Below are 12,971 nucleotides of genomic sequence, written 5' to 3'. Positions count from 1 at the left end.
TTGTATAAGGAATGCAGATACTTCCCACACATATTATATTTAGAGTGGTTTTATTCCTTGACAGAGCTAAAGGCTGGAGGAGGGAATCACCGTTTTATCTGGTGAAAAGCTGGGGGTTTTTGGTAAATGCTTAAATTCAAAGCACAAACACAATATGCTTGTTCACATGTTGTGAACTGCAAAAAAAAGGCATTTATATAAGAAAAATACGAAAGAATGGTTAGTATTATCATTTTCATTTTAATCTTTTTATATAATATGGTTACCTAGGCCTACTTATATAACCATGACCTAGAGATAAATTATCAAAAGACTATTCATTTCTAATTATTTCTAAATTTTTTAAAGCCAAAATGAGAAAAATGTGATGTCTGAATAATTCTACAAACCTTCAGGACGTATTTATCTGATGTGAATGGGGCCTTTCAACATAACAATTGGTGTACAGCATATTAAGGCCATGTTTATTTTCTGATGTAAATAGAAGAACTCATATGTGTCCTTTATATTAAAAAGTGAGTCAATTTCTCCATATAAAAATCCTGCTTTAAAACAAAAAGGTTTTGTTGGCATCAAGAGGCTGGCTCATCTAAAAAACCATCATACCAACCATGATCAGCCCATTCTTTAGTAAGATATTTATAAAAAAAAAAAAAAAACACACTGAGCAGCTCTAATACCTATTATCATTAGCCTATTATCTTTGTTTTTAAAGCTCCATTAATCTTTTTTTTAAATTGAACATCATGTATATAACAGTATTGGAGTCTTTAACCAAGATAACGTATTTCTCCAGTATTTACGAGGGCCTCAGAAACCAATCATCACCCCAGGGACCTGAATATTCAAACCATCCCATCTCCTCAGAGATTAGGTCTATAAAAGTATTGCTATTTCTGCCGTATCCCCTCTTTGCACCAGGGAAGGGACCCAACTTCAGGGAATTTATAACCCGATAGCCTGATTGAATCCAGAATTATTTGCACAGCTTTAAAGACCTGGACCTAAATAAAAATAAATTAAATACATCTCCATAGAGAAATAATTGAGTCTTTTCTTGGTTTAAATGGATGGCTTAATGCCTTTCTTTTTCATTAAAATAGAGTTTATAGAAAATATCTGAATAATTGAACAATCATTGGTGATTTAGCTGTTAATAATATCCTTATATGTGAGCATATATTGTGTTTTAATTTCCTATTTGTTGACAAGGTAGAAAATTCCCAAAGCAGGTTGTGGAGATTATACTGCATTAAGGACATCGGCTAGAAAAGGTGTTAAAGCCTGAATTATCTGTACAGAAACTGAATAAGACACTTTTGACCATTTTGCGGCATTAAAACATGGCATACTCACTGGCTTCATCGGAGTCATAGTCATTGGTCTCCTCCTCCTCATCAGCTGGAGGGGGTTGATGTCGGGGCGGGGGTGCGCTATAGGGTGCGGGCTGCCTCCTTTCCTCTCTTACAGCAGGCGCTCCTCTCTGCTCTGAAGCGTAAGCGCCTACATCTCCTGCCATAGGACCTACAAATACATTTTGTTAAATGAAACCGAGGCTGAAGCAGATTAGACTTTGATACTCTTAGCTCCAACCAAAAACTTTAGGATCGACCTAAATTAAACTTCAACCCTCTTCTCATCAGCTTTCCTGTGCCTACTGAAAGAAAATAAGCCCCACAGCATGGTGCAGCCACCACCATGTTTAACCCCGGAGTTTTAAGGATTTTTAAGATAAATACTTTTCAACTTCTGTAAAGAAAAGCAATGTGTTTACACCTTTAAGCTTTCTCTTTCAAATTCTCTTCTTAGAAGATATCACTCAGGACAAACTCTTTAAATTACACTTCATAATGTATAATGTATTAAATAACCATGAGACATGACAACAGATTTAGACAGAAATTGTAATCTGCTAAGTCCAGAGAAATTGCTTAGGGTTACAGAAGGCAGCGTTTAACAACAGGGCTCGCTTCTTGTTGAAGTCGGCCCCGAATCACAGTTAGAGAAGCATTTTATACAACTCCAGTCTGCCACATCATCACATCATTACATCATACAAGTTTATAAATAAGGAGACACTAAAGGCTCCAGCCCTGATTTTGCACTGCACTGAACCTTTCCATATCAATGCCATTAAAACATGACTTTAAACTGGTTTTCCTTTTCTTCTACACTGTTTACCTTCTGATCACTGCTGCACTTTATAAATGGAAATGTTCATTTCCCTGTTAAGCTGTTCATTCACTGTTTGAAAAGCTTTATGCATAGAAATTTTGTTTTGTATACAGTCTGTGTATAGAAAATAAAAAAGAAAGTTTGTCTAAGTCTAAGTCACTATGTTTTTAGATCCATGACATGGCTTTCATTCCATTCCCAAATCTTCTCCTACATAATAAGGATGGCTATTCATCCTGACAGAGGAACTGTCCAAATTAACTAAACTGGTTGGCAATAACATTAGTTAGACAACAACAGGTAGATATAATTAGGGTTTAACAGACTCCCACATCATCAATAAAAAAAAAAAAATCACTTTCTTCTATAGAGAAATTAACCTTTTCTCACCTTGCTGGGACATGTTGGCTGAAACCGGTTGTGCCCTGGAGCTTTGTACAGGCACCATCTTCTTCATCACCACTGGACTTCCCTGACCTGCCTCTTCAGGGCCGACCCCCCCTGCAGCCATCCGCATAGCTGGTTTAGGAGCCACAGGAGGATAAGCAGAACGGGCCTGTGTCTGCGCACCTAAAGGTAAATATAAACTAATGTCACACAGAGACTCCCGAAATGCTGAATCCCCCTAAATGTATTCTGTAAAATCCTCCTGGAGACATACCACCACAGAGTTTTACTTGCAGATGGGTTGACCTATATATACGACAGTAAGTTGGGTGAGCTATTGCCTTTACAGGCAGCCTACAGGAGTGTTTTTGAGGGGTAAAACAACACAAATCCTACTGAGATGGAAATTTAGCTGTTTGACCCATTAGATCAGCACCACATGGAGGCTTGTTCCAAATCCCAGCATGCAACACCTGACTGGCTAATTGAAGGACTCCATCTCAGTCAGCAGCATCAATGGGTGGCACTGCAACCTTAGGGGAATTAGGAAAAAAAAAGGTAGGACTATTGGAAATGGATCACTCATAAAACATGGTGCATTAACATAAAAAACCCCATAAAGAAACCAACAAGCCTTGACAAACCTGTAAAAAATGACACGGCAAGAAACATTGGTCTCTTATAATAAAAAATACAGCTATATTTTGCCAGTGTGTGTGTTTTCTTTCAGAGTGAATAAGTCCCAACAATGACTCAGCAAATGTTTAAATAAAGGTGACAAGCCATGCAGCAACTTTTCTACCATTCTAGTTCTCTTTCCAACAGCCATGTCTAAATGTCGACACAAACAAGATGCTTAATTTTTAGTGGCCTTGACGTTCTAACTGCAAAGCACATCTGTTTCAGTAAACTGAAAATCTGAAAGTGGTGGGGGTTTTTTTCTTTTATAAATGGGCAACATGGCACACTGCCCAGGGAAGCGAAGCCCGAGGGCGCCACAAGCATGCTGAGTAGGTTAAATATGGCCTATATACGTGTTGTTATGTTGGACTGGGATTTGTTTAAGCACTGAGAGGAAATACGTCTTTTTAGAGATCAGGAAGGTTATAAAACTGAACATTTGCTTATCTTTAGACTAACTTATAAGACTTACAAAAGGTCACCTCTCAACTAGATAATTCTAGGTAAAACATTCCTTAGAAAAAGTTTTGGCAGTTTGATGGGATATGAAGGTAGATTTGTTTCTTTATCATTTAATCAAAAAAAAAAAAACAGGTTGCTTCAATCACAAAATATATTTTCAATTAAAAAAACCTTCACTTCAATGAACAAAAAAATTTTTCAATCAAAGAAAAAAGCATTTCAATGCAAAAATATATTTGAGACTCAAACAAATACATTTGAACACTGCTTTTCTTTGATTGAAAATTTCTGATGGGGAAACGCAGCTCGACGAAACATATTTTAACACTGGCATAAAGCTTGTTGGCCAGTGGCAACCATGACTTCTTTGTCAGAAAGATGTCGGTGTAGACACTTGTCAATCAAACATGTCTGACCAATAGAGAAGCACCCGCCCACTGCAAAACGTTTGCGTCAAAACTATTCAATCAAAAAAATTTGAACTTCAAACCTTCTTGCACATAAAAAAAAAATGTGATCCAAATAAAACAATTTAATTGAACTTCAATTTTCTTTTCTTTGATTTTTTTTTTTTTTTTTTTGATCGAAACAACTTTTTGGGAATTGAATGATTAAGACGCAAATGTCCTACCCATATATGCCCAAACACAAAATAGATCCCTTCAACCAAAGAGAACATTTTCAACAATAAAAAAAAAGTATTCAAATGCAATTTTTTGAGTTTAAAATATTTTATTTGCATTAAAAAACTATTTTCTATGATTGAAAATGTTTATCTTTTCATTGAAGTTACTATTTTATTGATTCTGTTGTTTGTTTGAAGCCACTTCTTTTTTGATCGAATAATCAGACACAAATGCCCTACCCATTATATGGTCCAATCAAAAAACAATGTTACTTCAATTTAAAAAGTTGCTTTAATCAATAAAGACTGAACTTCTATCAAATAAAACATGTTCAATCAAAGAAAAGCAGTGTTCAAATGTATTTTTTGAGTTTCAAATATATTTTTGCATTCAAATACTTTTTTCTTTGATTTAGGAGTTTTTTGTTCATTTAAGTGAAGGTCATTTTTAATTGAAAATATATTTTCTGATTGAAGCAACCTTTTTTTTATAAAGAAACAAATCTACCTTTATAATGGGACAGACAGAGATATTTTTCAAATATGCAATTAGTGCTAAAACCACCACTGTTTGAAGGAAATAAATGGTTATGATTAGTTCTGAATGTTATCCTCTGGTATACAGCAGGGACGGTGTTATCAGATAAAATCTATAAAATGGATTTCCTTTAAAGAGACTTAGAGACTTTATTTATCCCTTGGGATTACTCCTTTAGGGAAATTCCAGTTCCAGAAGCCTATATTGAGTTAATATTAAGAGTTAAAGCAAAATGCCATTAAAGATAAAAATACGACAGAAAATATAAAAAGAGTGTTTATAATATAAAAAAAAAATGCATAACAGAAAAAAGTTGTAATGTCCTTGAATATGTTTCCCTTAGATATAAAAATATCTGCACAGTAGAGAGCTAAAGGAAGCTACATAGTAGTTGACTTGCATTATTGCACTTGCACATTGAAATGTCCTGACCATATAAAAGTGAAAATTATACAGGCTACACAGTAGTTGACATGGATTATTGCACTTGTATTGCTGAGCTTTACTGTAAAGGGTTAAAATGTAACACAATATATTTGGTAAGGTGAAATATAAGAAAAGGAGAGGTTCATTCATTTTTACTGTTTTACACAAGGTTAAAATGAATGAAAACACACCACCTCACGTTATACCTCACTGTAATTTTGTCCTTAAAAAACCTAGAAGAGTTCATTGAGGACATGGTTTGGTGTTAAGAGAGGAAGAGAAAATATATTTTTTAATAAAAACATTGAAAATGATATTTGTCAGGTGTTAACTTTTTGTCTTTGTTTAAACTTTTTCGGCAAAAATACAAACGATCGAGTAAAAAAAGAACAGTGTTCAAACATCTCTACAAACAGAAGCCATGGATTATTGAATCTAACGGATCAATGAAAGCTTTTAAATAAAAAATTGAATGAAAATGGTTTAAGCATTCTGCAGAAGTAACCCATTTTTGACGTGAGTTTCCAGGATGTTTTGTAAAAATGGAGCTTCTCCTTCAAACAGAAGGAGATTTTCCACAGACTGCTTTGGAAACATGGACAACCCTCCTCCTTGCTGTGTGCTGTGATGGGAAGATCAAAATAGGTCCCAGTCAAACCTAAAACAAATGGGTTTATGTGTCTTCTCATATTCAGACGCTAGTGGATCACTAATAAGAGGTTTGTATCACAATGCCGAATGTTTTCATTTTCTCGCTGTATTGGCTATTTCCATTCACTCCTACACAAAATAAGCAGCTGATCGCTCTTCACAATATCTGACTAATTAGTCAATCATTCAGAGCAGACTGAGGCCCCACTGTAGGTGGGGACTTTTAAGGAGGAGGTTTAAGACAGATGGCAACAAGAGATCCGGAAGCAGTGTGAGACATTTATTACGTGATGTTTATAGCCATAACATGTAAGGCTTTTTCAGCAGTGATCCAATAAATTAACTTTACATAGGAAACTCAAAGAAGAGAAAACACTTGCCTGAACTTTGCTCATCAGATGCTGAAGCCTGACTCTGATTGGAAACTAAGAGAAAATTATTGTTAATCATTTGTCATAATTTTTTTTTGGGCAAAGCAATGCCTGAAGACAAATTTACCAGGTGGTTTTGGCTGAGTTGTCGCCTCCCTGGGCACAGAGGCTGTCGGCTTCCGAGGCTCGGCTGCCTCCTTAGGAGCTGTCTCCTTCTGTTTAGACAATGGCATGGGCGATGGGAGGAACTGCTTCGGAAAACCTTTGAAGAACCAGGCACCGGATCTCTTCCACACCTGAGAATAGCTTAGTTGTTAAATCTCAAAGGAAGTGAATGGAAGCATCATAGGATGTTCAAAACTCTGTTTCTTTTTGCTTTTCTCTCACCTCACGCTGTTCTCTGCAGATCTTGCACAGCCACACAGGGTGTGGTCGGCTGCCACACTGTGTGCCACACTTTGTGCACATGTTCTACAGAATCCAGGGGAAAAATGAGATGACAGCCACTCTGTTTTTAGATAGCTAATACAAATGCATATTTAAAGACTACAAGTTATTGCACTTTATCAGTTGCTGCCTTTTGTAACTGCTACCTTTTTACAGTCCTCACAAACGACGGAGCTGACCCCAGGTGAGCCCAGCTGTTCCCCACACAGCAAACAACGAGAAACCCCGTCCCCACACACGGTCTTCTTCATGTCATCCAGGCGGTTTATCAGGCGCCTGCAGCATCACACAGTTAAGTCTTACTCACAAAGCTACTGGTAATTACTGCAGTTAGAAATTATGCAACTCATTTTGCTCAACTTAAAATAAAAAAAAATAAAAAACGAAAATCTTCTTCGAGCGTCTCTCACCCAATTCTCTCCTGCTCCATGGCCTCCATTTTCTCAGCACGGGCAATCACATTGTTTATAATCTCCTTCTCTTCATCTGTTAGGTCTGGACCAGGACCAGAACCAGGCTGCATTGTCCAATTCCCCCTGTTGATGTAATACAATTGATAAGATTTTACATCTCAGATCATTCATTTCCAAAGAAATTGAGGGAAAAAAAAGAAAAGCAATTTTATTATTGCCTTTACTGACTTTTTTCATATAGCTTTAATTATATTGCCTTTATTGAGTGGTTTATATCCCCAATCCTTACTAAATCACTGGTTAACATTAGCTTTTATGTGTCAATGATAAAACACTCAAACTTCTCCAATAACATTTCAGTTTTGGAAACAGACAGACGAACATTGACCAATTTCTCAAACTCATTTAAAATTTTCTCTTTTCTTTATCTCACCTCACAGATTTTCTTTATGATGTAGGTGTGAGGAAATAGGCCATGAAAAAGGTTTATTTTTTGAGTAGTAAATTATTCTACTTTTACTTTTTTATACAAATCTTCAACTGGTAAAAAAATACAAAACTAACAATACATCAATGGACAGAGCTGCTTCCACCAGGCTGTGAGTTAGGAAGCAGCTATTGTTGTATTCAGAAGCGGTGAAACCTCTGATGTCCAGTGGTGTTTAGGTTTGTATGCATCAATGACTGAGAAGAACAAAAAGCGTGTTAAAGGTGTCAGGTGTGTGTTCACTGACAGGATGCACCATGGAGGTCCCAGTGGGTTTTCTGAGAGCTGCTGGAGGAGAACCAGGCCTACTGCTCCTTAGAGTCACCACTTTATTTAAGGTGGAAAGTGTGCTTTGGGCAGATGAGGCTAATAACAGTGAGCATTGGATATATTTCTATTAAATAATTTTTACCTCCATCATCCTATTCACTGTTATGATAGGGATCTCACCATTACTCTATGTTTTTTTTTCACACTTCAAGCTGTTTTAGCCTTTCAGTATAGCCCTGACTGTAGGTAATGATAGGTAGATAATGTTAGGTAGTCAATTTTTTTGTCTTGGGGCGGCGGTGACTTCAGGTTTAGGAGTTTGCCCTGCAATTGGAGTGTTGTCGGTTCAAGCCCAGGCTCCGGCTTTCATTGTTGTTGTGTCCTTGGGCAAGAAACTTCAACTGGATTGCCTGCTGATGGTGGTCGGAGGGACCGGTGGCGCCATTGTATGGCAGCCTCACTTCTGTCAGTGAGCCACAGGGCAGCTGTGGCTACAATGTAACTTGCCACCATGAGTGTGTAGGGCTGTCAAAAGTATGGATACTCAAAAAAGTATTGGTACTGAAACGTTGTATCCGGATACAATACTCCTTTTCAAAAGTATCGATACAGTGCTACCACCAGTGGCACCTAAAGTGCATCTAAAGTGCAGAACAGAAAAAATAAATAAATAAATAAATAAAGTGCAGAATAGAGGACAATGCACTTTCAGAACACTGTGTGATTGAATAACTCTGTGCACTTTTCAGTTTCAGACTTTTTTTTGTAACAGGTGCAGCTGCTGAGAATTATTTTTGTTTGGCTAGCGTCATTGTTATGTGCAAAGCATAGCCAAGGAAGGAACATTTAATTTTATTCGTTTTTTTATCCAGCTTGCTTAATATTGTGCACAGCATACAACCTCAAAATATTGTTCTTATTGTTTATTTTGTTTATGTATTGTATTTTATTTATTAATGAAAATATTTCTGTTGAATTTTGGAGTCTTTGTTTTTATTCTTGTGGTATCGAAAATGGTATCGACTCGAGTATGGAATGTTTTCCTTAGTATCGGTATCGAGTTGAAAAGTTTAGTATCGTGACAACCCTATTAGTGTGTGGGTGAATGACTGAATGTAGTGTGACTGACTTTAGCGTAAAGTGCTTTGGTGAAGTCTCCTGACTTGAAAAAGCGCTATATAAGCACTATGTAGATAATGATAGGTATACTATTACCGTAATCCATATATTCTTGGAGATATCTCCTGAATTCTTAATCAGCACACATCTGCTTTAATTGAATGAAACGTTCACTCTGTTCTTTCCCATTTTGCTGGATAAGGAAGAATATTTTGGGGATACAACAGCAGTATTTTTATAGGAAAATGACATGACAACAAAGAAGTAATATATATTAAAGTAAGGTAAACTGGAAAAAACTACAATGAAAAATAAAATCAACTAAGACAGTGCCTCTCAACAAATTGAATTACAATAATTTAATCTGCATTCAGGTAAATCAAAGTAAAATCCGTTTACTAATTTCACTACATGGAAAACTGAATTTAATGGTTAAAGCAGGTATTTATTTATTTTGAAAGTGTTTTTTTGTGGTATTATAAATTAGGTTTGTGTATTCTTTTTAAGATTTTTTTTTTTTTTTTTGTGGGTCTGACATCTGGCTCTTTTAGCCAAAGAGTAACGAAATAAAAAAAGAAATCAGATTTATACTTCAAATATTGTTAAAAAACAGTTTTTTTAAGGTGTTTTGAGCTGAAACTTTTGAGCATACACAAACCTGTAGACACCACTAAAGACTTTCATATTAGAAATGAACTAACTACATGTTAGCTACAACAAAATAAAACGTAACTTATATATAACTATATCCAGTTTATTATTTTTATCACAAAGTCCCAGATTAAACATTTAAAAGACATAGTGGTAAAGATCAAAAAGTAAAATAAAACTGACAAAAACTTGTGTGTTGAGTGTCTATATATTTGGTGAAAACAAACATATATACATGCACACACACAGACAGACAGAAATATGTATTTATGTCTTAGTGTAGAGTTTTCCACACCTAATGAAGTTAAATTTGCAATTAAATATTAAAATTCTATTTAATATGAGATAGCCAAGCTGCCAATAAGTATAGTGGATGCTCTCTAACATGAGGCTTTTGAAAAAAGAAAAGACAAGAAAACTGAGGTAGGCTTTAAAACACAAACATGGAAGCGTTCAAAGCACAAAAAATGAGTTTGTTGTACTTACTGCTCTTTATCACTGTGCCACAGACCACACGACAGAAAAAGAAGCAGGTGAAACAAAACATGACACCATTAAACATGATGCAGAGACTCCGAGGCGGTACAAAGATAGAAATTCTGCAAAGTAGGATTACCTTGGACGCATGTTCCTCTGCCTGTCGTTGGACACCCAGCGACCCGATCCGCCACTCATCACTGTGTCTGTCATGCTGCTCAATTACAGTCTGAGAAGATAGTGATAAAACAGAAAAGAAAGAAGTCCGCATTCAGCAGAGGTAATCTCTGTTTGGATCACAAGCAATGGTTTTCCCTGAGTCTGCAGCACTTGTTTAATGATCATCCAAGATTCAGGATAAGCCTTCCAGATGCAACAGTGATGGGGCCATAAAAGATAGCCCATGATTACCACAAGCGACAACTATTAAATTAAACAGAAACAACAACATAACTAAAAGTCAAGTGTCACTTTCAGAAAAAAGCCTGCTTACTGTCTATGAATTTGCACTTCAAGAATGAATGATTTTGCAGCTTTCAGTGGGAGCACATGCTCAGTTCCTCATGCCAAATTCACTGCCTAATTGGTACCATCTCATCCTGCCAAGCCTGTTTGGGCAAATTAATTCCACTGAAACATATGACTTGTGCCAAAACACAGACAAAAAAAAACAAATTTAAGGTAGTTATCTTGTGTTTGCTTTCCACAGTGAGGGCTAAGTATGCTTACATCTCCCTGAGTTAGAGGTAGTTGTTCTAATAGGGCATGACCTTGTGTGGATGGTAAGCGATGCATTAGTAACCAAAGAGGAAAAGAGAGTTGAATTTATAAGGGCTGTGAGATAAGGCTGAGCAAATTAGAGAGGTATGGTCAATTAATTCAGCAGCTGGTATTAAAATTCTAAGAATTACTTCCAGTTTGACAGGAAGTAGGGGTATTAGGTTTTATTTTCACAGTTTTAATGGCTTCACTGACTGATGAATATGTTACATTTGTTGACTCCTCAAATTTTTTTTTGGGGGGGGGGGTTTGTTTGTTTTTTAGGGAGACATATAGATCTGGGGTTAAGCATTGGCGCTCAAGGCAGTGGATTTAGTGTAAAAAGGGAAAATATGATGCAGCAGCTGCTGTATGATTTAAACCTCAAGCACAGACTGGACAGAGTGATAATAATTACAATGGGAGACAGTGAGTGCCCAGTGTATTTCATACACCAGCGCCGTAATTCAATCTCAAAGCGATGGGGTGAGGATAATATGAAGACGTCAACAGAAAATATGGCGAGTCTGCTGCATGTGCACAAGTAGCCCCAGTGAAAGCCTGTCTGAGGTCTCTGCCAGAGAGCGCTCAGCGGGAGGCTGCAGCTGAATTGTGTCCTGAGGGGAAATACTGTCACTCAAAGACCAGCAGACCCCAAACAAGATCAACCTGATTAGATTAAAGCCACTGTTGAGTTTCAGATATAAGGTAGAGTGCTGTTTTTGTCCCAGGGAGGAATGCTTTTCTTGTTGATAGGAATTTTAAGGTGTTCTGAAAACATTCCCTTTTATGAGGGTATACTGTCAAAAAATTTGAATTTTATGGGAAACAGATTCTGGATGCGAGAGTACATACACACTGGCAGTTTTATTTTCACAGAGACATGCCTTCAATCATACTCCATATGTTTTATAGGATAAGGCTCATTTTCCTGTGGGAACATCCATCTGTGTTCAAGTGTTTAGTCATCCCACTTAAAGCTGTCTAACTTAAATGTAGGGTAATAGGTGAGGATGTCAAAGAGCTACACACAATCCCCCAGGGTTCAAGCTTTTAAGTAATCGGAAGATGCTGTTAGACTGTCGGGTTCATTATTAACAGTTAATTAGAGAGACAAGTTCCTCCTCCAAAAGTGAAACCTTTAAGTCCTACTGAAATCTGTTGCTGCACATATAGACATGCCAAATGTCTTCAGAAAGAAGCTTTTATTCTTAGGCACTAGACAAATATTTAGCCATAAGGCTTCTATCACAAAAAGAATATAGTCGAGAAAAAGCTTTGAAATCAAAAAACACTTTATCAGCTGTTAAAAGCATGGTGATGGTGGCATCATGGTGAGGGAATTAAAGAAGGATGCTTATCATCAAATTCTTCCCTGCTTCAAATCAACATCTACAGAAGTCTGGACAAAACTCAGCTCTCCGACGAGACAAAAGTGAGAAATATAGAACATTTAGTAACTCCTAAGATGACAGAAAAGTTCCGCTACATTGAACATTTTTAGAAACCAATCAAATCTAACAAATGGCACCAATTCCAATAAGTGGTTGAATATTTCTCCAGAATGGTGCCTAAATAGCTTGATGATGACAAAAAAGTGTGTAGTTTCTCTAAAAATGTTAGAGGTTTTCATTTGTGACTTGAGGAACAGTTTGTTTACTTGGAATCAACAATTTGTAGTTGTAAAAGTTGGAAGAACAATCTACCATTATAAAACAAAATTATTTCTCTCTACAACTTCAAATTCACAGTTATGAAGCAAAAACATTTAAGATTAAAAATTATGCATCTGAATATAAGTAGTAATAGTTTTAGACTACATTTAAGACCCTGAGTATAATTTTAAACTGGTGAGGATTAAAGGAAAATCTGCAAAAAATTAAAAATTTGAATAATATTGGTGAGAATGAAAAAGAAATGGATATCAGAATATCTAAGCATGACAGAAAATGGATGGATGGATGGATGGATGGATGGATGGATGGATGGATGGATGGATGGATGGATGGATGGATGGATGGATGGATGGATG

At 36.4% G+C, this 12,971-nt stretch overlaps 1 protein-coding gene across 1 annotated transcript in view; it reads right to left on the bottom strand.

Annotated features, from left to right (window-relative positions):
* Window positions 1–12,971, bottom strand: part of rph3a (rabphilin 3A) — a 30,654-nt gene that overhangs the window by 4,834 nt on the left and 12,849 nt on the right. The window contains exons 2-11 of the mRNA XM_015378025.1: window positions 10,320–10,409; window positions 10,190–10,201; window positions 7,174–7,299; window positions 6,910–7,039; window positions 6,704–6,787; window positions 6,444–6,612; window positions 6,326–6,370; window positions 2,566–2,745; window positions 1,357–1,524; window positions 390–406 (exon numbers count right to left, since the gene is read on the bottom strand). Of these exons, the coding sequence (XP_015233511.1) occupies window positions 390–406; window positions 1,357–1,524; window positions 2,566–2,745; window positions 6,326–6,370; window positions 6,444–6,612; window positions 6,704–6,787; window positions 6,910–7,039; window positions 7,174–7,299; window positions 10,190–10,201; window positions 10,320–10,393 (1,005 nt within the window). The 5' untranslated portion in view covers window positions 10,394–10,409. The remainder of the gene's footprint in view (window positions 1–389; window positions 407–1,356; window positions 1,525–2,565; window positions 2,746–6,325; window positions 6,371–6,443; window positions 6,613–6,703; window positions 6,788–6,909; window positions 7,040–7,173; window positions 7,300–10,189; window positions 10,202–10,319; window positions 10,410–12,971) is intronic.

Source organism: Cyprinodon variegatus, unplaced genomic scaffold (genome assembly GCF_000732505.1).
Source record: "Cyprinodon variegatus isolate N-32 unplaced genomic scaffold, C_variegatus-1.0 Scaffold163, whole genome shotgun sequence".
NCBI lineage: Eukaryota > Metazoa > Chordata > Actinopteri > Cyprinodontiformes > Cyprinodontidae > Cyprinodon > Cyprinodon variegatus.
This window is presented reverse-complemented; position numbering and strand designations above follow the sequence as displayed.